Consider the following 25,846-nt stretch of genomic DNA (forward strand, 5'->3'; position numbering starts at 1 on the left):
ATATTTGTTGGGATTTGGGCTGCAAGATGCGACTACATAAGATGCTGCAACAATTTTTTAAAATAATTTTCATTTGAATTCAATGAAAATACCGCTGAGATTGTACTATTTAATTGCTTACTGTTGGGTCCATTGCTGAGGGTAACATACGAGGATTCTTCTTCAGTGTTTGTGTCCAGATGAGACGATATGTTTCCTTTCAGCATTAGGACTTCCTCTTATGTACCTCTAGCCACTGAAAAAAAAAATAAATTCAATTAATTATACAGTAAAACCGGTATTTCTGTAATAAAATTGAATTATCTACGGAGTAAGTGCTGGCGCGACGAAATGTCTAGCGAGTTTTCTTGTGAAAAATTTTGCATGTAACCCACAAAAACTGCTGCCTGGCATTTTCTCATAAATACAATAATTACCGAGAAACGTGTAAATTAAGAGAAAAAAAAATCAATCTAAATGATGAGTCAAACCACGAGGCAGTTTATTCGTACCATAAACTCCATACATGAATAATTAGCAATCAGTCCATAAACCTTTGTACATCTCCATGATATAATAAATAATTTGATGACAGAATTTTTAATAAATATCTCGGAATCCACACGAAATAACGATTTTTTTCGAAGACCTTTTCCGTTGGTCGAAACAAGAACTACGAAAAAGGTCATTACGAAAATTTCGCTATCTCTCTTGAATTCATAATTATTAAACGAGTTTGGCGAAGAGTGAAACTTTTACTGAATTTCTTCCGGCAAAAATCTGGAGAATTCATATCTTTCAATGTTTTATCATGAGCTATCGTGATAGAGTCTTAAATATCAATTTTCATAACTCACCAGGTACAAAATTTTTCCTTCTGATTGAATAATAATTATCAATGATACTGCTTTCCCCCAGTGATGTATGGATTAATTATCAGGAGAAGAAATCTTTCTGATATCCTGGATGGATCAAAGAGGACTTTCGTCTCTGAATGATGATCCTGCGTATGCCTTTACTGGTCATTTATAATTACCGTCTTGTCAACATGTTTCAAACATTTAATAACAATGTTTTTATAGTTATTCATGGGTCATGAATGGACACAGAAGTCTCTCCATGTTTCTTTCTCTTATTGTTAATGCAGAAACGTTGCTGTAAATTATCTCAATTGTGAAAATATTGATCCTTATCACCGGTGAGTTCAATGGCCTCTCGAGAGATTTTCAACATGCTTCCACAGACTCTCGTGTTCTCCGTTTTATTTTCATTAATGATTAATCCTAATCCAACGATTTTCACGGTGATTAATCGACTGAGCAACTTCCACTTATTCGTTAATGATTATGTATAAAAGAGCAATAAGGCTGTGTATTAAAATGCTTTTCAAATGGCAAAATGTACCATCCAAAATTGTCTCTCGGTACAGTTTGATTGTAAACTTGTGCAGTGCTTCTGTGTTTCTCTACTGCTGATTGTTTTTATCTTTGATTATAATCAACCAAATCCAAGCACCTTGTGATATTCTTCACTAACTAGTACTTTATAAAATTGTTTATGTTAGTAATCGTGTTATGTTGCTTTGACTTCGGTCATTTGTCATCACAGGTTGAGCATTACTGGATTTTCGTCCTGCGAACAAAAATAGAAAACTCAAATCATTACCGAAATTTCGAGACGATGACACAACCCTTACAATAACAAAAACACGACGTTGTGAGTAATCGCTGTGACTTTAGATATTGTATTCAGAATTTTTCAAACTATTTTGAAACTTTACCGGACTTGCTAACAGAGAGAAAAAAATTCTGTACATCGAATCACTCTCGCCGGAGATGAATGCACGATTACTCGAAATGTCAACAGCATCTAGTATTCTAGTACTCATTCCTCCACTCTATTCGAGTGGTCTTTTTATTTCCTCACGCATTTTAAATTTCCTACATAATGGTTTTCCTACACGTGTACCCCCACAAGATTCTCCTTTGTCTTTTTTTTTCAGACACGCAACCAAATCATAGATCAGTATTAATTTTCATATCCCTTACTCACCAGTCGACCGATCTAAAAATAAAACCCCAGAACTATTCATTGGAGGTATTTCAGAACTGCTCCATAAGCTACACATGTGTATCAACTCAGTAGTAACAATTTACGATTAATTAACAAATAGGAAATAGTAAAAAGTGAAAATTGAGTATCTCGAGGCAAGAGAGCGACCTCTGCGTGCAGCACGCGTGCAGCATCACCGGGGACGAGACCAACTGTTTGAAAAATCTCGTCATTTATGAAAACCCGATGATTAATTACTGTTCAAGATGACACCCCATTAAACCCCCCGAAAATCAATCTCCATCCTGTAAAAGACACGATAGACTTCGAGGTGGCGCACGCCTTCCCCAAGTACCACTGATTTTATACTTCGCAACGAGACGAGTTGAATGATCTCCCGCACTGACAAAACCTTCAAAAAACCACAGGCACAATTTTCCGGATCTATTTACCCACTGAAAACTTACGCGATGATAAAAAAAAAGAAACAGAGGAAAAAAATCACACAAAAAATCACACACAACAGTACAATGACAACCGGACACTGGAATTCCAATAAAACAGCGGAATGAATAATAAAAATTGATAGAGTACACAAAAATGTGAGGGAATAAACTTTTTTTTCTCCCCCTGGGAGAGGATAAAAAAAAACTCACTTTGCTTGGAACGCAGTTGTCTGTGGTCGATTTGGCGGTGGGAAAAGGCACAGTTTCTTTCCTGATTTGTTGTTTTGTTAGAAATTTATTATTGGTGTTCGGGGGTTTTGTTGAGATTATAATTATTGTTTTCCGTGATCACAACACGGCTGCAGCACGGTTAACCCACGGGAGGCAGGAGTCACTGCTATCGGCCATTGTGATGCTAAACTCCCAAGATGGCTGACTAGGGGATTCAGCATGGCGCTAGAAGTCACTAGTGGCGGCATCTTTGAATTTTTTATTACACATCTCAACTGAGCTCTTGGAACTGGGGAATTGTTTTGATAAGGCAGGTGTCAGTTATTGTTTTCAAGTATTTTGGAGCGTTTTGGAGAGGTTGGAGATCGTTGGAGACGATCATCGACGTCTCGTGTATTTATTTATCGATATTTATTGTGTATTAATTTTTTTGGAAGCTTTTGTTGAGAGTGGAAAATGGTGAGTAATTTGAAGCCCGAATGCTCTGTTTGCACGTGGTACCCGAAATTCGCCAAAGTCTCGATAGAATCGAGGGTTTTGAGAATTCCTGAGGAAGTTTCCAAGTATCTCGAGGATGAGGCTTTTGTCTTGCCTTCTGAGGCGGTGGAGAAAAGGGTCGGGGGGTCAGAATGGACTGATGGATCTGCGGTTGAGGATTCCGGGGAGGTGAGAAAAGGAGTTTCAGGTTTTTGGCGACTCAAAGGAGATTTCAAGGGGATTTTTCGTATTGTAGGAATCCGAGGAGCAACCCTCCTTTCCGGAGTTCAGTCGACAGGTGCAGGAAGTGATTGATGAGTTCGGAGCTGTTTTCGTGAAAACCAATTGGAGAACTCCTATGGTGAGATTATACGAAAGTGAGTCGGGGAATTAAAAAATTAACATGGATTAATGTTTGTCCTAGGATGCAACATGGGTTGCTCCGACAAAAACCCTGAAATGCACATCACTGGAAGAAGTCTATCTCCTCCTGAAGAGTTCTGACAGAATTTCGGGGGATCTTAACGCTGTCAGACAATTTTCTTGTGATTCTGGGGGATTGAAGTCTTGTCTTGTGCTTAAACGATGGAGAGACATCAATCCCAGCTCAGAATTCCGATGTTTCGTTATCAATAGACAGTTAATGGGTAATAAACCCTCAGTCAGAGGTTCAATACTGCTCTCGGCTTCTTCCCTTGTATTTAATCTCGTTTTTCCTCTGTAGGAATTTGCCAGAGAGACTCTTCACAATTCCATCCTTACATCGAGACAGATAAATACAACATACAGAGAGATATCACGAGTTTATTCAACGAGAAAATAAAAGATAAATTTAAGCTTGATAATTGTAGGTAGCGGAAAAATATGAGATGATTCAAGAGGAATTTGTGGTTCACTTGCGATTGCATTTTGCTTCGCAGATACATTCGACGTGATTAGGATAAAGAAAGATAGAGTGAAAATAGTCGACTTTGGTCCCCTGGATGAATCATCGACAAAGGGAACTCTCTTCAGTTATTCTGAACTTCGTGACTCAATCCCAGAGCCTCCGGAGTTCAGATTTATAGCTGAGGATATGGGAATTCAGCCGAACACCGCCAGTCATTTCTGTGTTCCCCAGGAAATCAACGAGTTCTTCAGGACTGGAAATAGTTCCGTGATGGACATATTACGCAGGGTAATTATCCCCAAACCCCATCCCCTCCGACAATAAATCTAAAATGAAATTTTTTATTTCAGGAAGTGGAAAACCAGAGCCTCGAATAACAACTCAATGAATAAACTCATGAAAAGAAATAAAATTATTTTTCAACAAAAAAAAAGGAATTTTCAATTATCCATTGCCCCAGAGGTGCATCAATGCGAAAATAAAAGAAAAAGGGCAGGTGTTTTCACAATCAAAAATCTCACCACTCAAATACAGAACTTTCATTTATATTCTGTCAGACCCTCTTCTATTGATACATTACATAAACTGATGAAACACTATTCTAGGTTGTTTTTCCATTTTAAAATTTGTTTTTCTTGAAAGAATTATCGTAATATTGCAATATCTTTTTTGTCAGACCGTCAATCTTAGCGAGCGACGTGCCTATTTATAGAAAATATGTCTTGTTTATATACAATATGCAATCCCCAATACTTCCACATTTGAAATCTGAAAAAGGATTTTTTTTTTTCACGATATATGTTTTCCTGACACGTATTCATTATTCATCAATTAATTCTTCCATCATAGCTGTACAATCATATCCCCGGAGTATTCAATTGATTCACTCATTGTATTCCCCCAATTAATCCATCCAAAGTGTTCAGCTAGTGTTAAAGCTGCAAATAAAACAAATTATGCGCTCGTTTACCTTTAACTTTGTCTTTTATATATTAAAGCCGTCTGATTTCTCATTTATTAAATTATTGATTTTGGTACCATTCGGTATTATACTTCACCATTTGTGCATTGTTCGTCTCATCTCAGCACTCACACATAATCGTTTATATATATTATTTATATAAATACACGAGTGCAATCAGTAAATAAATCCATTAATCATTTTATTCCCGTTCAATCACTGATGATGATAATGAAACTGATAAGAATGCATTCACTGATACCAAACTGTATTGCTAGTTGATAAGAGTATGATAATGGTTCTTCTCCTCTCTAAAACTTCTCCATCGACACAATCATCTGCATCAACAGTTAATCATCTCTATTTTATCCTCTCATTCTCCCCGATTTTTAAATAATTACAGAGCGATTAAAATTATTATCGCACTAATACTAAGTATTTACAGAACGGCAGATGAGCATTACGAGAATGTTGATGCTCCCACCACTGCCATTCCGTTTTATCTCATTGTTATTTATCATTTTCATTATTTATCGTCTTGCTTTTTGTTCTCATTCATTTGTGCTAATTAAAAATTGTCTTAAGGTAGCCGTATGCTTTGGGCAATTGTGAACTCAGTGAATTCATTTTATTCTTTATCTCTGTCCATGTGTTATTAATTTGTTTTTATTGGGCTTCATAACTGATTAAATCAGTCACGACGCAAATACAACCGCTCTGAATACTGTTCGAAGGTGCTAAAGTGCACGTTATATCGTTTATTTCAGTTAAACTCTTACAAATGTACATTACAAAACCTCTTAAGTTTATCCTTAGGGGCCCTTTAAGCTTCTTAAGTACCTGGGATTAGCACTGGAAAACTCATTTATATTTATTTACTATATTTATTATTCAATCGTTTCACTTAATCACTAGTTAATCGTGTTATTTTATGGTGGTTTTAGTCATCTAATTAAATGCATTTGGTACGACTAAATGGAGGATTTTCTTTTTCCAGAAGCTTGCCACCAATTTGACAAATTTTTTTTTTTCCTTATTTTACCAAAGAAATATTTTTAATCATTGAAAAATACGAATTTATTATTTCAGGCGAAGAGAAGCTTTCGCCATGATTTTTGTTTACACGTAAAACATTGTTGCTAACTATTAAATGTACAGGAAGATAGAAGATCGTATTTAGGTTTTTTTGTTGTTTAATTTAAGGGCACAGTTAGCAAACTGAATTTAATGGATAATTTCATTGGAGAATTTAATTGAAGTTTCTACAAAATGAGAAGTTTACGGGGAATCTTCTCGTGTTGAATTTTTTTCAGATAATAATTGCGTGAGAAAAAATGATATCGATCTCTGATAAGGAGATTTAGGAGAAGAGTGATAGGTTTTTGGGCTGAAAATAAATTGCTGATAAGAAGTAACCAAATGCCTATGAACTGATGAAAAATGAACAACTCACTAATCTCGAAGGTAATTGCACACGAAGAAAATCAAAATAAACCGATAAACAATAGTCGTATTATAAATACGAAATTTTATTGAACTAAGGTTTTTTCATTTATAATGAGATCAGTTTAAAAATGAAATGAACAATTAAAGTACACATAATTATTCAATATATTCTACTTCACAGTCGTTACAAACATTTCTCTAATCCTATATAAATGAAATAAAAAAATGAAGGGAAATGGGAGGATTAATGTTAACACAAATTCGCGTATCTACAGTTTTCTCATTTTCTCTATTTATCGTTCAAATTCTCTCATCAAAATGTACTCTTATTAGTTCACTATTTGTAACTAAGTAACAAATCATTTATGATTGATAGAAATCTTCGTTAATTTCTGAGAATTTAGTACTGGTTTTACCCCCTCCTTTATCAATTTTTTTAAATTTTCAGTAATGAAGCAATAAAACGTCATTGATCGAATCGCTTTTTTGATAAATGAGAGAATCTCAAAATTTTTATAGCAACGATAAAATTTCGTCCAAATTTTTCTAAAGTCAATAATTCCACCGATAAATCACGTTCCACAACTTCACTACAGATTTCATCAATCAATAATTACCATACAAAATCATAAACACATACTTTATCGTTGAATTCCCCAGAGATTTGTTCACAAAAAAATGGGATGCATCAGAAACGAATTGTCTCGTTGAATTCCGCCCCAGATTCAGAAATAAAACGAAGCAGTTTTGTACTAAAGTGCAGCGATATTATACGATATATATACTTTGTTTTTTTTTTACTTTTTCCATGAGTTTTTGTTTTTCCTATAGAAAACTACTCGAATGTACAGAATGGATTTACCCGCGCACTGTGACAGATTGATGATAAATTCGGGCCAGGTGATTTAAAAAGATGAAAAAAAAATGAAGAAAATACTGACGAAATTGGAGAAACGTAATACCGAAAGTTTAAAATCAATACATCTGTTAATTTGGAATTGACTCAGAGAACGATAAATTCCAAGGAAAAGTATAATGCACTTTTCCCTGGAATCCTCATTATCATGACTTATATTACGTCGAACCACTTCACCACTGATTAATCACCGGTGAACAAAATCATCATCAAACGATCGAAATATCAAAACGCAAATGACTGTTCACGCCCGATAAATCCACGGACAGATGCGAGAGAGCCAGAGCCCTAAAGTGAAAAATTCAAACCCCTGACCTCTCAAAATCCCCAAATTCCCCGAATCGCTCCAAACACTACTAATGAACAATAAAAAATTTTAGTCTGTATTGGCTTGAGACCAAGCTGTGCAATCTGGCATTTAATACAATAAAACAAAACCATAAAAAATAATAATCAAAGAAGAAATGAGAAAAAAAAACCTAAGAAGAACCTCTCATCCCGAAAAGATACTGTTCACTACCTTCTAATAATCTATCAATAAGTTTCTCTTCAAGTTCATTAATAATCTTCGACCCGAGCCTCACCTGACTAGAATTGCATTTCATTTTCTAATTGTTCATTTAATCCCACAACTCCATTAGTCCACCCAATCATCGCATCACTAAATCTAGAATCATTGTATGATAATAACAACACCTAAACGTAAAACGATCACCTACATCATAAGAGCTTTCCCTAAATCCAATTAATTGAATCTTACTCAATAATCATTAATGAAGAGCATTACCTAAAATCTCCCACATCAATTAAACATACCCCTTACCTCGATTAGCTTCATGAAGCCTGCTATACACTGATCAAGCATCCTATGTACATGAAAATTAAGATAAACCCTTGAAAAACAGGGATTCAATCGTTAGAGAAAAATCCCTCCCACTCACCCCTCGAAAAAAAAAAATCACCACAGCATTCACTCAACTCCCAATAACTGACAATTTCCCTCAATAACTTTTTGGTCAAGTGCTGCAAGTACTAACTTACCCCCTACAATTAATAGTCTGGTCATCAACCCCGTCGAAGCTCCCTCCCCCCTCAACTGTACAAATTCCCCAATGAAACCGTTAATTACGCGAGAGTAAAATAAATTACATTCGCTAACACTACCTCTTCTTCCCAATTTGTTTGCTGATCAATTTTTTCTTCAACTTGTGATCAACTTTGACAGACTTTTTCTTCGGTCTCTCCGGCGATCCATTGCAGCACGCGCATCCCTTCTTGACGTGTCCCCTGAGGCTTGATCTCCTTGCACGACAATCAGGTTCAATGAGCGTGGCATGACAGGTGTCATCGTCAGATGCCTCCGATGTTTTATCACTGGTGACAACGGCCTCACTGATAACGTCCTTGGCGCGTTTAGCAAGAATAGCTTTGGCATCGGCACGATTCAAAACCACCCTGGCATTGACAAGTTTATCCTTCTTTTTGAGATAGGTGCAGTGATCTGTTTTCCCCTGGATATTGTCATCGAGACCATTGGTAATGACATTGTCGTCATTCTGACTGGATATTGACTCGCTGATGCTTGAGTCCTCGTCGTCACTGCTGGATCTCGTTCTCTCGGATATTGGACTCTCCCAGGAGAGATACTCAGCCGTGAGTACCTTGGATTTTACTCGTTTTTTGTTTGAATATGTGTACTTGTGGGTGGATAACAGGGGACCAGCTATTGGTGAGAGTGGTGAGGGTATTGTCACGTCAGTTGTGTTGGTAGAGAGTAGAGGAAGGGATTCATCCCCAGAGCTTGCTGTTGCATTATTGGCGGTGAGGGGAAGTGACTCGGAGTCAAGATCCATGTCGAGTTTGATGTTCGAGGGAATGGACATTGAGGCACTGCTGGGAGAGCCCTCCTTCGAGCCATTTCTCGACACGATCTTCTGTTGATTATCATTATCCATGGATGCTGCATGCCCTGGAGACATTCTGGAGATATCTGATGTGCTGGAGCCATCATCCTGACTGAGATTCTCTGGACTCAATCGCATGTGTTTCACTGGTGTCTCCAGTGGATCCTCAGGTTTCTCACGCTTTGGTCTTTTAACAGCTTCTCTGATGGCCCTCCCTCGTTGCCCCGGTGTTTTTCGTCTCTCATTCACTTTAACATCAACAGGACTGGCATCTCTGCTACCACTGGACGAGTCTAACGGTCGAAAATAAGTCGCATTGAACTTGACACCAAGGGGTTGAGAGCACGAGGCATCCTGGGAGGAGTGATCGAACGAGGGTGAGTTATTGGTATCGAAAAAGAGATCAGCCTCGGGGAAAAGATCACTCGTACTGGGCTCGTCCACCCCCAAGTCCTCGCACTCCTCTGACAAACTCTTCTGGAGCCTCAATTCACGCTCCAGAGCTGCACGATTTCTATCCAATCTCTGCATCTCCCTGTCAACCCTGGGATTCGACTGATTCTTCACTATTGTCCCTTTGTTGTACTGTTGAAAGGGCTCCAATGTGTGATTCATGTAATACTTTTTAGCGTTCGTCTGGAAAACCTGACCACTCGCCATCTCGATCCCCTGTCCCTTGTTGATGATCTGCAGAACATTCTGGACGTTCTCGGAATTTTCGCCATCTCTCGAGTAAACTTTCAGGGGCTCAATGTTGAGTTGATTCGTGGAGGTGGGTACAAACCTCCACGGGGTCTCGGGTGAGGGCTTCCGCTCAGGCTCCCAGGCCTCCTGGAGTCTCGCATTTCCACACAAAACCCCATTCTCCACTTTAATTGTCGCCTCCAGGGTCTCACTGGACTGTCTCAATGGCGACTGCTGATCCACTGACCTGCCAGCCTGTTCAGAAATCGAATAATCGCCTGAATCTTCAATTTTCGGAGCTGTTGTCACCGATACTGGCTCCACTTTGATAGTACTCTGAAGACTCGTAATAATTCCCGAAGATATTGAATTGCCAGGTAAAAGTCCAGGCGGTGGTTTCTCGTCGATATCCAAAGTATCCTCTATTTTTCTCTTGACAGCTTTTGGTGATATAACTTTATCCCCAGACGTTATCTCAGTGGAAACCTCCTTCGTCTCCTTCTGACTCTGCTGGCCCTGATTGTTATTGATCACGGGCACTTCCGATTGCGTAGCAAATGCCAGAGCAATCGTTCCATGCATCTGCACAGACTTATCCCCCGGGGTTTCCTGATTTTTTTTCTCAGATTGAGATCCACCCGATGCCTGGGCCAGACAAACCACACCTTCAGTCTTGATTCCACCTGACAATTTAGCAATGGACGAGTTGAATATCCTCGTCCCCTGAAGCGTCAAATTGGGATTACTTGTGATAACTCCACATATCTGCTGTCCCTCAGTTATATCCGATAGATTTCGTTGGATTAATCCAATGGCAGGGGATTTGTTCACTAAAATAGTGGGCGTTTCACTGACTGGAGTCGTCGGTTCGCTTTTAGGTACGATCTCAGGGGCTTCGGTTTTAATGGTAATTTCATTAGAGTCATTGAAGCCACTGGTGCCAGTCTGAGGGATAACGACCGATGCATTCTGCCCGCTCTGAGTATTCAGACCCTGAGATGTTGTCAATGCCTGCAGTGTTGGCATTTTTACCTGTTTTACCTGTCCAGGTGTTGAAATGATTTTACTGGCCTGATTGAGGAAGGACTGGAGAACTAGGGCATTGGAGACTCCAGTGGTACCAGCGGTTCTCACTCCAGGTACAGTCAGGAGTTTGGAGCCACCGGAGACGATGTGAAACTGCTGGGTTCCCTTCATCAGGTTCATAGGCAGCACGTAGTTGGTCCCAGAGACAAAAACAGCCGTTGTTCCACCAACTTTACCAGTTACTGATGCCAATGCTTCACTGACACTCACTGAAGCCGCTGGCACTGCCTCCTGAACGATGACAGTTCGAGGCTGTCCACCTCCCGACTCTGTAAAAAATAAATTCCTCCTCTTGACATTGACTTCGACCCCGTCGTTCGAGTCACTGGTGATATTTCTGGTGGACTCTGGGGCTGAATCAACTGATGGGGCTGGTGTTGCTGCTTCATCCTGAGACGTGAAGCCAGCAGGTGAATCTTGAACCTGAACAACACCACTGGATGAGTCCTCGGAGCCCATTGTCCTCCCCAAATCCTCAGCACTTGGACTCATCTCCGAGGACTGTTGTCCAGAGGGTTTCGACTTGCCCGATGACTTCTTCCTCTTCGACGACTGACTGGGATTTGTGGGTGGATTAGAGCGTCTCCTGGGTGCTGGTTTATTATTGAGATCTGGTGAATTTCTGAGCTGCTCAGCGTATTCAGCTAGAATCGTGTAGATCCTCTGAGCTGTCTGCTCGTCTTCCTGAGGTTTCTGCTGGGGTTTGGGAATTGGCGAGGCTTTTGATGTATTTGTGGCACTTGTTTTTACAGTCTTGGGTACCGTCTTCTTGTTGCTCTTTGGGGATGGTGTGGGTGGAGTTTTTCCAGCCGATGGAACTGAGGCTGGAGCTGGGGTGACACAGGGACTCGAGGAACTCTGAGACGTGACACTCAGAGCTGGTGATGCAGCTGGCTGACAATAACTCGTAAAAACCACCACTGGTGTTGAATTCGTCACCTTCTGCGTTGTTGTAACATTACTCTGGGTTATTGTTGCTAGGGATACCTTCTGGGGGAACACGTCTTGCTGGAAGGTCACAGCATTTCCATTGCTCGAGAATTCTGAGCTTGAGGATGACTGCGTGGAGATGAGAAGTTGCTGAGCAAGGGCTGACACTGATGCCTGCTGATCATGCTGCTTGGCAACAGTCTGTTGAGTTGTTGTTTGTGTCTGCACAGTCGTTGTAGTTGTTGAGCTCTGGTGCTGCTGCGGCTGAATTGTACTACGTTCCTTCACTTGCTCAAGAACACTCTCGAATTCCCGAAGCTGTTCCAGGGTCGTTGAGCTCACCGGATTAGTGACTTCATTGAGAAGAGAGTCTGCCCTCACCGGAGGCTGCTGAGGAGTTGCAGGGGCTCTCTGCTGATTACTCTGAATCCTCGTACCTGTCAGTGCAGCCTGAATGGCAATATTTTGCTGTCTCATAGGTGTCCTTATGATATTCAACTTGACAACACCAGCTCTGCCCCCTGGCAGCGAATTCGTATGTGAAATTGTGGGAATGAGGTTCAATTGTCCAGGATTTGTCGTCGATATCGTGACGTTCGTGGGAATCTTTTGAGCGTATATAACACCTGGTGATGCATTCTGCACAAGTTGAGTTATCGACTGACTGGCGGTTGGTGTAACCCCGCAATTCGCTGCACTCTGAACGATATTGAGGATTGGCCGTCCAGTGGTTAATTGTAAATTTGGAATGTTCGTTATTGACTGTACATTTATGTTGCCCTGAGTGCTGGGAACTGATGTTTGCACTGCCTTCGAGAGATTCGTGGAGGCTTTTTGGAGGCTGAGGGGCTGGGTAATGGTATCCGTGGTGGATGAAGCTGCTGACGTCGCGGTATCAGCTGATAAAGTGTAGATAGTCTTTCCAAAGGCATGTTGAAACTTTGGTAGACCAGTGTTCTGGCTGATCTGCTGTTGAATTTTAACACCAGGCCTCTCGTAGGTATTTCTCGGTGACTCTGGTAATCTTTGTACATGACGAACAGCAGAACCCTCCTCCAGATTCTGAAGAGTCAAGACACTTCGTTGATTGGTGACGACATTTGGATTGACAGATGCCAGTTGATACATTCCATCCTGTTTATAAACAAGTTGAATTTGTTCCGAAGTTATTGGCAAAGTTCCAGCTGCTGATGGTGATGGTGATTTATCAGGTGAATCATTTTGTCCCATTCGTTGATTTGTTCTAGGGCTGTCGGGCTCGGTGGAGGGATTTGTCGAGCCTGGAGACGAGGTGTCTGGTGGCTGATTTGCCTCTTCCCCCACGTCGTGAAGGGCTGACGACCTCGGAGGCGGTGTCTGACCAGCTGGACTCATACCAACACCACTGTCGTGACCACCAGACGATGGTGTACCTGGCAGCTGAATATTTCCAGCTATACTCGATGTCCTGTTCCTCGGGGGTGTATTTCCACTGTTTATCGAGCCTGAATTTGGACTTTGAGGAATATTTCTAGACAGCTGTACCACATTGACTGTAGACTGGACCCTTGGTGGCACCATCATATCCAGTGAATTCAACCCAGGAACATTTTTCGCCAATCTGTCGATGTCTGAATCCCTCACAGCCTTCGCCAAAAGTCCATAATCATTCCCCAGACCCGAATTCATCGACTTCCTGTTCTTTCGATTTTTATCGTTATCGTTCGGATCACTTTTACGTTTATGAAACGAATTAATCGAATTTTTGTGCGGTGAGAAGGTCATCTTCTTCTGAATATTCCTGAGCTCACTGGACAAATCCCCAGGGCTGAGCGATGGTTTCTTCGACTGCAGTAATTTACGATCAATTTCATCAGCCCTTGTCAACACAATCTTCGGATTCAAATTCAACGTACTCAGCATCGGTGCAAATTTAGCAACACTGTTTGAATTATTATTCGTAACATTGTCCTTTGTTTTGTTATTTAAAATATTTTTCTGTACAACTTTAGTATTCTGCGGTCTAAACATACGCAATGACTTGAGAACAGCTGGATCACTGCGTTTCTCCGTCAATATTCTCAACGGCGTAGCTGGATAAGCCGATGCCTTGATAGTCTCCTTCTTATTCTCATCCATATCAGCAGCAAATAGTGTGATAAGCTGATTACTCACATCGGACCCACTGACATCATCACTGGGTCGTTTTATGTTCTCATTAACTAACATACGAAAATGCTTGGATTTACCCCTCTCCTTCGTTATATCTTTATTGCACGATTTATTCGTCTTCTTGTCCTGTCTACACCCATCACTACCAAGACTGTCAGTCTGGCTGTCCTGAGTATTAGTATCCTCAGTATCCGATACTGATCCAGATTTCACCCTGAAATGCTTTGGTTTACGTTCACTACTGTCGTAATCACTCTCCGAAGACTCGAGCCTATTGAGCTTACGCTGTCTAGGTGTTCTCCTAACTTGAAGCAAACTTCCACTGTCAGAGTCAGACGAATCTTCAAGATTTCGTCTGGCTGTTGGCCTTTTGTAATTCGCCTGAGTGGTATACCTCTCTGAATTGTCCGATGGCACATCCACCCAGGGCTCATATCCCTTCTCTATCCCATAAACACCGATGGCATTCTCCTCATCCGATGGCCAGTCCTTGAACTGATTGTAATCAATTTTCAGAAACTTGAGCTCTTTATTCGTATTTCTCATATCCTCGGCATGATGAAGATAAGTGTCACATAGGGCATTGAGCTCTGTCCAGTCAAGGGCCCAATTGAGATTGTGATACCTAGGACTGTTTAGGACAACCTGGAGATCGTCACAGAGCTGTCGTGATAAACCAAGTTTAACACCATCCAAAACTTGACCCAGTGAATGGCTCCTCTCCTCGTACATCTCTGATATCGTTGAATCTGCACTAGTGTCCAGTGATCGTGATACTGTTTCAGATCTTTCTACGTGTTTTTTGTTGATATCAATGCCTGTGAAGTCACCACAGTTGAAGCACAGATTGCCAACTAGTCCTTGGGTCGTCGAGCTGCTTCTTGGATGCAGTGGACAGCTACTAGGTGGCTCTTTCTTCAGTGGTGATGACAGCAAACTCTTCAACAGTTTATCCCTGCTCTCGACGTCCTCGTGCTTCCCCGATTTCGTCTTGGGTGAGCTTTTTCCTTGTTGTGAAACACCATCCACCTTTCCACCATCGATTTTTCCATCTCCAATACAACTTGATAATCTGTCACCACCAGTTACATCAGTTGTACAACCGTTCTCCTTCATTTTACCACACACCTCAGCAATCTCACGAATTCGATCGTAACAGGCACGAGTTGGGTGCAATGAGAATGCCGTCAATACACACTCCTTGGCGATTTCAATGCTGCTGTCAACGACATCAGCTAATTTCAGAAATTCAGTACTCAGACGTTTCGCTATCTCACGCTCGTGATCTTTGTCCGATTTGGCCTTTTGATTTTCCATTTCATTCATGTCCGTTGTCAGGGCTCTGATGTACGATTCAATTACCACGGGCTTTATACTATCGCCAAACTGTAAATTAATAATTTTGAGCATTAGTAGTGGACCTGGGGGAGGATTTATTAATCTAATAAGTTATCGAAGGTAATGGGGATTGGATTAATCAGGCGCTATCTTTGGGGATCAATTTAATGGGAAATTTTCGGAGATGAAAGCATTATTGAAAATATTGAGTGGCGATTAATGAAAATACTCACATGCTTCAAGAGGACAGCGCAGAACAGGTATATGTGCTGGGCACTCTCAGCTGGTTCAATTAATTTTCTGATCATCTCCGGCAGTGTTGACTGTATTGAATTTTTGGAATACAATTTAGCCCATGAGTTGAAAATCTCCTCCAGTACATTACTCCCAATATCAGAAATGGATCCCACCATGCCCGCTGTTGCCAAATACTGTGCAACAACTTCGGCTGCTCTAGGCGATAGCCTCCAAATACGCGCAGTTCTGTACTTTGTTGGTTTCTCACCGCTTAATCTCTGGAGTATCCCCAGCCCATTATTGAAGTCCATTAATTTTAACTGTGAAGTTTTATAGAAGATATTTCATTATACCATCAAAAACTTTCAATCATTCCGCTGTTGATTAATAGAGAAATAGAATATGAGTCCACAAACGTCATAAAATACAGACATTATTTCAATTTCGAAAATTTTTCTCTCATTTTTTGCTTTTTTACTTGTCTAAAAATTCTCAAATCATTGTAAAGGGAAATATATGCTAAATCAATAATTGCTTGATTAGGAAATCGATTTTAGCAATAATTAATTTTTCTTCCCAAGTCCTTGGAGAGAAAAAAAATCATCAAAAAATCATAGATAAAATTTCTGAACTCATGTAAATCAATTACTCCACCAGAGAATTCAAAAGCGATAATGATGTAAAAATGATGTAATAAAGGTACTTACTTGAGCGAGTATATCTTTAGTGCGTTTTAGTTTGTACAGTATAACAATGTATAGATCAATCATGTACTGAACGTGCTGAGTATCCGATAACGCCTGCAAGCGTTCGCTTCTTCTGAGGGTACGAACGCAAGCAGCAGCAAGATGTATTGCTATGTCCTCACACCGCTCCTCACATAATATTCTTAACCTCATTACTAATAATTCGCCCTTTTCCGAACAACAAAAGTCCTCCTCATCCTCGACATCGTCGTTTCTGTCCTCGTCAGCTGTACGACTAATTATTTTCACTAATACTGGATTTGACCATGGATTGTGGACGAATGATATCAGCGATGTACATATTGATGCTGCAGGGTGTTGGGCAAGATGATTTGCACACCTCTGCAGGGTTACGCCTAGATGAGTTTTTGTTGCTTGTGTCAATTTCGGCCACTCCCCACGTAGTACCAGATCCAGGGTGTGCCTGAAAAAACGAGAGAAATTAAATTCACGACACTTGTTATCAAAATTTCCCTGTCGAAGTCACAAGGCCATTTGCCTCAGCCCCAATTATTCATCAATATCTCCTAAATGAGGAGAGATAGCGAAATTTTTTGCAAATCTTTTTTCTAGTCCGGAAATTTTTCTACAAAAATGATATCCATGAAAATTCTTGTAACTCCTTTTATTTACGAGATACTACGGTTTACTGGGGATTTATGAATTAATCGATGGGAACAGGTGATCGAAATTTAAGGGATTCTTATAGATTTAGAATGAGATAATTAAAAAACGGACTTTTAAATGTAAGGGAAATGTGGAGAAAGCTTTTCTTGTTCAATACAGAAACCGTTCATGTCACGTTTCGCTAAATAAAACATATTCTCCTAGTTCTGAGGATTGCATGTAATGAGCTTTTAGTGGAAGTAGAAATTCGAAAATAATACGACTGGACGTGTTTCGAGCTTTCAGTAATTGGAGACCTTGTACCTATTCAGCTTTTTTTCTGCGCCATGAATTTTACTAGGTTTTGACTGTAGGTGCTAATAAACATCTGCGGAAAAAATAAAAAAAACTGGAAAAGAAGTAATTGACGCGCCGTAAGTTTCCAGTTAATGCAGCTAAAAATTAATTGACGTGACTCGCGTGGATTTAAAAAAAAAAAATGTATGTTACTTAGAATTTCAAACCCAGTTAGTACTGAATCCACAGATGAATGCAGCACTTAAATAATTTTCAATGAATTCAAGGAGAGACGTGCAGAAGCTATTGCAACGTGAAAAAAATCGAATGGAAATAGGATTTTTTTCTAAGTGATTATAGAAACAGTCCCGCATCACGTTTCAATGAATGGAACATGTTCTCTGGGTTTACAGTTTATTAATTTCAAGGTTGAAGCGTAAATTCGAGAATAATAATGAAGGAAAACACATTAGCGTCCAGTAATGAAGGGAAAGAGAAGTCGAGTTGAAATTTAATGCTCAGGTGGAAATATTCTCATAGAGGAGTTTCCATTGTAATTACTTCAAATTTTTAATTAGAAAGAAGACTGATTCTGACGAATTCTAGATGAGCTAAAGCAAAATTCAATCATCAGAATTAAAATGTTTGCAAAGCAGCTTTCAAATTGTTCTTTATAAGCAGAAACAAAATTCTAATTGGCAGATGTTGGTGAAGGCCTTCAATAATTAATAATCAATTGTCTGATTTTCAGTGGATGCAGAAATAAATGTGAAATATAATTGGGGTATCATAAAACAAATAATAGTCGGGGGATGAAATATGATTTTTTAATTGGTTCCGTCAGAGCAATCATGATTGAGATACAGTGCACGTATAATTAGTCTTGTCGAAGGATTGTTCTTGTCTATGAAAATATTTTTGTATTGTAGAAAAAAATCGAGTGTTTCCATCCGAGAGTCAATGGAAATGCAGTCGAGAATGTCAGATGCTATTTTTATATTTCCACCTGAAAAATCCGACATCAAACTTTTCCGACGTGAAAATTTCCACTGGGGTTTCAAATGCAGTCGTCAATTGCCTTCGCAAAAACAGAATTTTCGGAGATAATAATAGAATTTTATCCATAGAACTGGAATTGCCTTCACTCATAAAAAAAAATCCTTCGCAGCATCTCAAAAAAAAAAATATTCTCAGTAATCATTCCAAAGAAACAAACTTCAAACTCGAACAAATCCTAAGAAATTTAAATTAACAATGTCTGAATGCCCCTCGAAGTTCCAAATATTATGTGTAAGCCTTCTTGAAGTCCCAGACTCAAAATGTAAAATAACAACCCGTGAACTTCGTTTAACTAAACGCAGAGAATTCATGGTTATTACCTCCACATAATAAAAATATTCCCACAAAAATAAACGCATTACCTCCGGACCACAAACTTTAACGAACTCCTCGCAATAAAAAATATTGTAAACAATAGAAAAGGAAGTAATTAAAAAAATGAAGCTGGGACTTCATTTTCAATGTAAAACCGAGTAAAAAAAAATCCTGAAACCCGAAGGAAATAGAAATCATAAAGAGCCTTTTTAAAAATAGAAAAGAAAACAACAGCCAAGGATTTATATGGTTTCTTATTTCCCGGATGCTACGCAGTAAGCCTGAATGGAGCACTAGATGCGGCTTTTTGCATAATTTAATTGGATTCGTGGAATTAGCATATCAAATAGAACGATAATTCAATCTTTCATTCCTTTTTCCTCTGCGGTCTTTTGTCTCTTTTAGGCTTCAACCAATTTCCCCGTAGAAAACAGCTCCACAGTGCAATTTTCCATTTTTTCATAAAACCCAAAAACTAAATGTGTGCATTACCATTATTTTAATAACCAAATATCTTGCGCCATGATTAAAATTTTTTACCCTCGCTCTCAGAACATTTTTAACGAACAAATGAAACGAATTATTTATACGAAATACTTGGAAGTTCAATTGGATTTCGGAGAATTGTTTAAACAAATGATATATCTGAGACTCCGAGGGTGGAATTTATCATTTTGTCTTATAAAAATGGGAAATTTGGTTTTTAATGGGATCATTTTGGGGAACAATGACAGGAAAATTAATGGAAATATTAGTACTTACTTGTGGACCCATTCTATGAGCTTCTGGGTGTCTTCTGGGCTTGCGGTAGGAATGTAATTGGTGACTTGAGTCCAGGCAGACAGAAGTGCATTCACCTTGTCGCCGTATTTCTTTTTGCTGTCACTCAATGTCGCTTCAAGCCCCTGAAATCAGTGTTCCTACCATGTACATTCGTAGAATAGACAAACAGCCTGAATTCCCGTACAGCAAATTAATTCCACCAAGTGATAAAGAATTAGCGAGTTATTCAATGAATATGTGAGAAAGTTAAATAAAAGCCTGGACAGATCTCTTGATTTATTCAGATCTACTTCAACCCATCAATTCTCTCATATTCCCAAAACGACAACAACGCATTTATGAGACCCTCAAACAAGCATCTCCTCGCCCTTTCCCAACGCTTTTATTATCCCAACACCTGAGGGAAATGATTTTTAATGAGTCACTGACGTTTATTATTCGGAAAAAAAGGGGGCACTTAACTGATTGGAGGAGTAAGTGAAAGAAATGAATCTACATCGCTGAAGAAATTCAATTTGACTCATTTAAAAATGAGTGACACAATTTGCCGGATGAATTTCCACATCTCGAATTTATCTGAAAATCTTTCAACAAGTTCAAAGAGAGATCTGCACTAATCACAATAACTTTGATAATATGATACATTGTTAACGACCTCGTGGATTTGAATCGTCAATTGTGGTACATCAACAACCTGTGTCTGAGAGGTCGTAGATATCGGATTGTCTCCCAGAATAATATCCCCAACGACCACACAATCTCCTGATCTTCAGGTATAACACAGAGGACACCGCAAATAATGTAACATACCCTTTGAAGTATTCCGACGCAACAGACACAATTAAAGTTGAAAAAAGCTCGAGAAGTGAAAGGCCAATACCTACGTGCTATTTTCACCCGGTTAATCGTCTATTTCGAGGTAATTAAAAACAGATCTATGACGACAGTGATTATAAATAAATAGTCGTTAGATATAACGGATGAGAAAACTGCTGAACGATCAACAAAAATTTTTCCCCAAGCCATCTGTACCAAAACGATAAAATTTAACTCATGACTTTACGAACCTGACTCTTCACGACTTTTTCCTGTTGGATTATTTATAAATAGTGTAATACACTTGAACTATTGGAATATCCAATATTTGAAGCATTTGAAATAGAGCGATCATTCGTTGGAACAATAGGAATCATAGAGAAGACATTTGAAAGGCGTCGAACTGCAATTGTGATAGGAAAAAGTTCAACTTGCGATTCATTCTTCACTTGTTTGCTGGAGAATAGGTGCGCCATTAAAACTGGAACAGAACAAAAAGGTAGAAGGTGGAGAAAGAAAAAAATATATATATAGAAGCATGAAGTAATGCGAGATGAATGCTTGAAGGCTCGCAAAAGTTCTACATCCCTGGATTTCCATGAGTGCTTCTCACTCTTCCATAACTCAGAGGCTCCCACAAACTGATATATCTCACACAGAGAGATATTCCCCGGGTTATTCCTATATGCAAACGGTATTTGGTCCATGAATTTCCAACAAATTTTCAGATACGCGTGTGGGATTTGTGGTTAAAATATACACTCGTGGTTACCACAATTGCCTAGATAGGATTGGAAGAGTATTCCTGGCCTTTTTTTTTAAACCAACGACTCGTAACTAATATTTAAGAGAAAAATGTCCTAATCTCCGGGAATAAACAATGATATCACACTTTGTACACTTTTTTGGGGGAATATCCACTAGCTGGACACTCTGGACACAAACGATTTTTTCCGAATCACCATTTTTTCTGGAAACCACTGCTGACATTTTTACCCACCATAACTATCTCTTGGGTAATCAATAATCGATAATAGATGAGTCGAGAGTTCAAGTCCAGTGGATTTTCTGAGGGATATAAAGAAAGTATGGAAATCATGACAAAGTGGAAGATATTCGGGTTAAAGGGAAATCTGATGAAAAAATCGGCGATAAATAACCAGAAAATAATTCAAATGAATATCCTGAAGCTATTCCTTCCACAGGTACTCTGAAAACCTATTAACGAGAGCGTAAAAATCCAGGAGAAAAGAACGAAATCAAGGTAAACCAATAAATCTCATCAGTACATAAGCCACAATCAATATTAAATCCGTAACAAGCTGGCACAGCTGGGACTTAAAATTGAGAGCTATTACAAATAAATGGATGAAGTCAAAATGTGAAGATAAAAAAAAACAGCATCGACAGTCATTTCAGTTTAAAGGCTCAGAATATAAAAAATCCCCTGAACCTAATTCTGGCGGAACTATTCCCCAAAACCATGAAAAACCCTCATCAAAAAAAAAAATCCGAAAAACAAATCAAGATAAACAAATAAACCCTCTCAACCCATGACACTGCATTAAAATAAAAGCCATAAAAATCCATCATGCGGGGAGAAAAGCGGAACGTTGACACTGGCCAATGCCTAATGAAAATTTATGACCACTGATATTTTGTTTGAGGCACAAGATAGTTATTGGTTGAATTCCATCCACCGATGTGTACTTTACTAATCGATAATCAATATCCGGCAGAACCATGATAATCATGATTCGTACGGTTAATCAGCGATTCCCCTCTTCCTCCAAGGAATGAAAATCACAGATGAGTGAAAATAAGAAAAATAAGAAAACCGGAAGTTGAAATGCAAAATGCATTCCGAGGTGAATTGCCCTCTGAGGGGTTTATACTCGTTTGAAACATGGCATTTAACTGCACCATGATTTTCCACTGGAGTGCAGCGTGCCCTGAAACTTCTGGGCTCAATGTTTGACAAGTTTCTGGTGAGGGAGTGGATGGTGAGAGGTATGTGGGTTTGATGTGTTCAACCTGTCTCGGTTGGATTGTAATTGCTGAGAGAAACTGCTATTGTCAACATCTGGCTGGAGATAAAATGTGTAATATCGTTGGGCTTCAGCACAATGCTGATTGAGAAGACCAAACGATTGTTTTCAGTATAACAACATGAAGACAACATCTAGATAAACTCAATGATTAAATAATGGTGACAAAACCCGTAAAAAAAGGACTCATCACTCTGATAATGTTCATTTGCCATTTGCCATTCGCCATTTGCACAGTGATAAAGTTGGAAAATCTGATCGAAAAATTCCTGATCCATTTCATTCATATTCGACTGGAATATAATCCGTGATGATCGATTGAATTCTCTTCCACTCCAGTTAGTCCATAAATATTGACTTCCATCGTTTCTGAAGTGAACAGATCAAACAGGAAATTCAAAAAAAAAAATAAAAAAACATGAAATACAACCGAATCAACATCAGTTGTTAACTCTGCAGTTGTCCTCGGTACGACGGAGATGGGGAATAAATCAGCGTTAAAAAAAAAAACAATACAAATTTGTAAAATAAACATGAAACAAAAAAATGCCTACCGAGGGAGGTATCATGCTGATTGTATGGTCGTTATATTCCGTCGATGACTAAAATCTTGTCTTGTTACACTACGACGATAATCCATCGTACGTGCCAGCTGATGCTCTCGCGAGTTTACGCTAAAAAAGAAGATAATAGGAATATTTTCAGTGAATTTAAACTGTCGCCGCTCAAATCTTTCACTGAATAAATATTTGTGCATTTGCGTAATGAGCCAGAGCCTCCCTGCCCCCATTGTAATGTATCTCATCAACAGAATAATCAATAGACACTGATAAAAAATTATAGGTCGATTGATTGAGCTCGGCAGAGAGGATTGATCTGGATGAGAATATTTCATCTCTATATATATTTCCTCGGAGGTAATGAAAATTCACGAGAAATTATAATAATGAACAATGAGTTCAATTCTGGGATAAATCGGTGGAATTTATTTCTCGGTTTATGAAAAATAAATGAGCCTGACAATCAGAGTGGCTCTATTTTTGATTGCTGTGCAAAACTGTCGAGCCATTCCATAAGTCGAATACGGAGTGTGAGAGGGAATGAGTCAGGTAACAGTCGAAGGGTAACTGAATTTATTATACGCCTTGTGTCCCTTCATTCAATGTATCTCCAGCGAGCGCCGAACAATCCAACAAACTGGATCGTTAGTGTCCCGAGAAACTAACACCCAAAAATTTCGAGTTGCTGGGAAAGAGTTGCTAAAGGACAGGGTAGGACTCGAATTGAAGAAAGCAGGAGTGAAAGAGAACGAGAGATTAGGTGGAACTGTGCACTTTATCGTAACTTTTCCCATTCACTCAAGTTTGCGTTGGAGAGGGCACTCAGCTGTTATTTCTGTCTTTTTGTTATTCAATAAACCCAGTTTCTATATAATTATGATAAATAAGTTCATTCGCTCTGTCATTAATTGCGAGAATCACGATGAAAAACGACTTAAAATTAATTAAAAAGTTCAATTTATCCAATGAAAAACCCATGAAATTCATCCCAAAAATGTAAAAATGGAGCAGGAGGATAGAATGCAGAATTGTTAAACTGAGAATGGCCTCTCGAGTGATTGATTAATTAAAGTATTGATTGATTTCTCACCAAGCACGCCTTTTGGATGTGTGAAGACATTCAGAGTAATGGCGTATCCAGCAGTGTTTTATTCCGAACAGCCGCTGGTAACTCGGATAACAATAATTATTCAGTATTTTTTTACAGCGATAGTGCGATCGCCCTTGGCACAGCCCCGGTGGTGGTCTAAGCACCTTGATGACACTTGGAGGCGCCGTTTTTTGTGCCCACAAGCACCTTCCAGGAGCAACAGGGGCACAACTCGTGGCGGACATCAGCTATCACCCAGTCCTCCTACCAATATCGAGTCGCCCAATATTATTTTACCCGTCACTTCTTCCGCTATTTTTCCATTCAATCATAGATTCTTTATCACTTTTTATCTTCCAGTCATCAAAGGATACTTCACTCGAGCATCTCCAACTCCTGAAACCAACAAAACATTATTAAACTCCACCTTAATTACATATTTATCAAATAATCGATATCTGAATTTTCCATTCACTCGGAAATTGTTGGAAAATTTAAAAAAATATACAGTCTGATGATGAAGTTTTATCACTCGTTCGTGCTCACTTGAAATTATTCAATAAATTTATCGAGCACCTTTAAAATCCAATAAAGAAAATTCCAAAGATGCATTTCCCCATTTATCCCATAAAGTGAAGTTGAAAAATTTTCCAATAAGTTTATTGATCATCTGGAGAGCACTCGGCATTGATATTAAAAGAGAGTTTAATGAAAAATGTCGGATAATTTGCGACATCAATCGATGCCAGCCCCAATGTCTCATCTCGTATCTCAAAAGGAGACAGAGTAAGTTGATATTTCGACTCGTTGAAATTCTCCAATCAAGCGTCTACTCCAAAATGAATAAAACAATTCATCCCCTTCCATTTTATTTTTCTTGGAGACAGGAAGTCTTTCTGTTCCCACCCTCCCTATATTCCCGTATTATCAGCCTTCAGACTCTTCGAACCTCTCCTCTACCACCCTATCAGCCCCCCTCAACCATCCCCTCGCCCCCTCACCCCTACCACCCCCACTTGTAAGTGTGCCAAGAGCAAAATACCCCTCAGGTCACCGGCATTATCTCCGTCCTCTTTCATACCTCATTCCATTCTCCATCTCCTCCATCCACACAACTTTTTTTTTTCTACCCCTCATGGTCAAACTTTTCTTGACTTTTAGAGACCTCTACACTTTAATTTCACATTCCCTAGCTATCTCTACACTCATACAACAAAAAAAAATAATTAGAAAGATGAGAAGCGCACTTTTACATTCTTTGTTAATTACACCTTTACCCGGCAATGGGTGATTTTTTTTAAATCCTCAAAGACCCATTTTTCAACTCTCAAAAATTTCCGCAAATGTACGTCTACAAATATTTACCTCCCTCCAACCCCTCGTTCGTTAATTTACTTCCGTCTGTATTTGTAAAACGTGGGTAAAGAATTAAAAAAATTAAAAACTAGAGCTACATAAAATGAGTCTATTTTCCAGGTTCAAAAAACCTGAATTTCTCTCATTCCCCCACAAATTTATTTTATAACGATTTAATTCACAAAGTAAAAATCCCAAACTTGATACCGATCTCAAAAAAATTTTTGAAAAACCGGAGTTCAATGATCCCAAAATAAAACCCCTTAAAAAAATGAATCAACATAACCATTACGTAATACTTTCATTCAACTCCACCCAATTGCCTCCCCCACTATTTTTTCTCTCGTTAAACTTTTTCTGCACTCGCCTCATGCACCTCTCGCACTTCACCGGATCACCACGTTAATTGCCTATCTGCACGAAACTTTAGTGACTTACCCCCC

At 39.1% G+C, this 25,846-nt stretch overlaps 2 protein-coding genes across 6 annotated transcripts in view; one reads left to right on the top strand and one right to left on the bottom strand.

Annotated features, from left to right (window-relative positions):
- The first annotated feature begins 2,986 nt into the window (after positions 1 to 2,986).
- LOC105268852 (cell division cycle protein 123 homolog) lies at positions 2,987 to 7,437 on the top strand. Its single transcript, XM_011308715.1, has 6 exons — positions 2,987 to 3,374; positions 3,442 to 3,546; positions 3,610 to 3,832; positions 3,910 to 4,032; positions 4,106 to 4,362; positions 4,425 to 7,437. The coding sequence occupies exons 1-6, from the start codon at positions 3,165 to 3,167 to the stop codon at positions 4,449 to 4,451; spliced, it is 945 nt and encodes a 314-aa protein (XP_011307017.1). The 5' UTR covers positions 2,987 to 3,164; the 3' UTR covers positions 4,452 to 7,437.
- Positions 4,599 to 25,846, bottom strand: part of LOC105268851 (uncharacterized) — a 36,184-nt gene continuing 14,936 nt past the window's right edge. Inside the window, exons 1-6 of one of the 5 annotated variants that reach the window (XM_011308713.1) lie at positions 24,048 to 24,132; positions 22,952 to 23,071; positions 19,513 to 19,655; positions 16,435 to 16,897; positions 15,724 to 16,047; positions 4,599 to 15,538 (exon numbers count right to left, since the gene is read on the bottom strand). In XM_011308713.1, the coding sequence (XP_011307015.1) occupies positions 8,558 to 15,538; positions 15,724 to 16,047; positions 16,435 to 16,897; positions 19,513 to 19,655; positions 22,952 to 22,966 (7,926 nt within the window). In that variant the 5' untranslated portion in view covers positions 22,967 to 23,071; positions 24,048 to 24,132 and the 3' untranslated portion in view covers positions 4,599 to 8,557. Of the gene's footprint in view, positions 15,539 to 15,723; positions 16,048 to 16,434; positions 16,898 to 19,512; positions 19,656 to 22,951; positions 23,072 to 24,047; positions 24,444 to 25,846 lie in introns of those variants that run through there. The other 4 variants (XR_892383.1, XR_892384.1, XM_011308712.1 and 1 more) reach the window with 4 other exon arrangements.

Source organism: Fopius arisanus, unplaced genomic scaffold (assembly GCF_000806365.1).
Source record: "Fopius arisanus strain USDA-PBARC FA_bdor unplaced genomic scaffold, ASM80636v1 scaffold00062, whole genome shotgun sequence".
Classification (NCBI taxonomy): Eukaryota; Metazoa; Arthropoda; class Insecta; order Hymenoptera; family Braconidae; genus Fopius; species Fopius arisanus.

Excerpts from the sequence above, each read along its gene's own strand:
- LOC105268852 (XM_011308715.1), top strand. The coding sequence starts at position 3,165 with ATGGTGAGTAATTTGAAGCCCGAATGCTCTGTTTGCACGTGGTACCCG. Across the intron at positions 3,547-3,609 it reads CCAATTGGAGAACTCCTATG|GATGCAACATGGGTTGCTCC; the intron begins GTGAGATTATAC and ends TGTTTGTCCTAG. Across the intron at positions 4,363-4,424 it reads TGATGGACATATTACGCAGG|GAAGTGGAAAACCAGAGCCT; the intron begins GTAATTATCCCC and ends TTTTTATTTCAG.